Source organism: Colobus angolensis, unplaced genomic scaffold, assembly GCF_000951035.1.
Source record: "Colobus angolensis palliatus isolate OR3802 unplaced genomic scaffold, Cang.pa_1.0 Scaffold27, whole genome shotgun sequence".
Lineage (NCBI taxonomy): Eukaryota > Metazoa > Chordata > Mammalia > Primates > Cercopithecidae > Colobus > Colobus angolensis.
In genome coordinates, this window is record NW_012115932.1 from 12,436,525 (window position 1) to 12,437,731 (window position 1,207).

The following is a 1,207-nucleotide window of genomic DNA, read 5'->3' on the forward strand; positions in this document are numbered from 1 at the left end:
CAAGAGCCGCCGCAGGAAGGGCGCCATGGTGGTGTCGGTGGAGCCGCACCGGCACGAGGGCGTCTTCATCTACCGCGGGGCGGAGGACGCGCTGGTCACGCTGAACATGGTGCCGGGCCAGTCGGTGTACGGCGAGAGGCGCGTCACGGTGACCGAGGGCGGCGTGAAGCAGGAGTACCGCACGTGGAACCCATTCCGCTCCAAGCTGGCCGCGGCCATCCTGGGCGGGGTGGACCAGATCCACATCAAGCCCAAGTCCAAGGTGCTGTACCTAGGCGCCGCGTCGGGCACCACTGTCTCCCACGTCTCCGACATCATTGGCCCAGACGGCCTGGTCTACGCCGTCGAGTTCTCCCACCGCGCCGGCCGCGATCTGGTCAACGTGGCCAAGAAGCGCACCAACATCATCCCGGTCCTGGAGGACGCGCGGCACCCGCTCAAGTACCGCATGCTCATCGGGATGGTGGACGTGATCTTCGCCGACGTGGCTCAGCCCGACCAGTCCCGCATCGTGGCCCTGAACGCCCACACCTTCCTGCGCAACGGGGGCCACTTTCTCATCTCCATCAAGGCCAACTGCATCGACTCCACTGCATCTGCCGAGGCTGTGTTTGCTTCTGAGGTGAGGAAGTTGCAGCAGGAGAACTTGAAGCCCCAAGAGCAGCTGACCCTGGAGCCCTATGAGAGGGACCACGCTGTGGTGGTCGGGGTCTACCGGCCTCTTCCAAAGAGCAGCACCAAGTAGCACCCAGCTCAGGCTCACCTGCCATCTCCCCAAGCCTGTGTTGTGTTTGCTATTATTTTCTATGTGTTTTCTTTGTGCGTGTTTTGTTTTGTTGTTTTTCTATTAAACTGCATAAAGAAACGGCACCTATCTGTATGGTGATGCCAGGCTAGGTTTTGCTGCAGTAACAACCCCCAAATCCCAGTGGCCTAAACCAACTGGTGTAAGGGGCCCATCACGCAGTGTGCTCATTCTAATCACTCCGGTCCCCAACTCCCCAGGGCCCCATTTTCACACATGCTCCCTCCATCCCTAGGGCAAAGGAAAGAGAGCTGGGGAACTGCTAATAAAAGCTTTTAAACTTCCCCTTGGAACTGATGGGGCACTTCTGCTCACATTTGGCCAAGTCACATGACGGAGCCTGACTTCGGAGAAGGACACTGAATATTGATGGACAGTAATGGTCAAACACACCAATCATCT

At 58.4% G+C, this 1,207-nt stretch overlaps 1 protein-coding gene across 1 annotated transcript; it reads left to right on the plus strand.

Annotated features, from left to right (window-relative positions):
* The first annotated feature begins 6 nt into the window (after positions 1-6).
* Positions 7-864, plus strand: LOC105515819 (rRNA/tRNA 2'-O-methyltransferase fibrillarin-like protein 1). Its single transcript, XM_011947747.1, has one exon. It carries the CDS (start codon positions 26-28, stop codon positions 743-745), a length of 720 nt encoding a protein of 239 aa, XP_011803137.1. The 5' UTR covers positions 7-25; the 3' UTR covers positions 746-864.
* Positions 865-1,207: the final 343 nt, after the last annotated feature.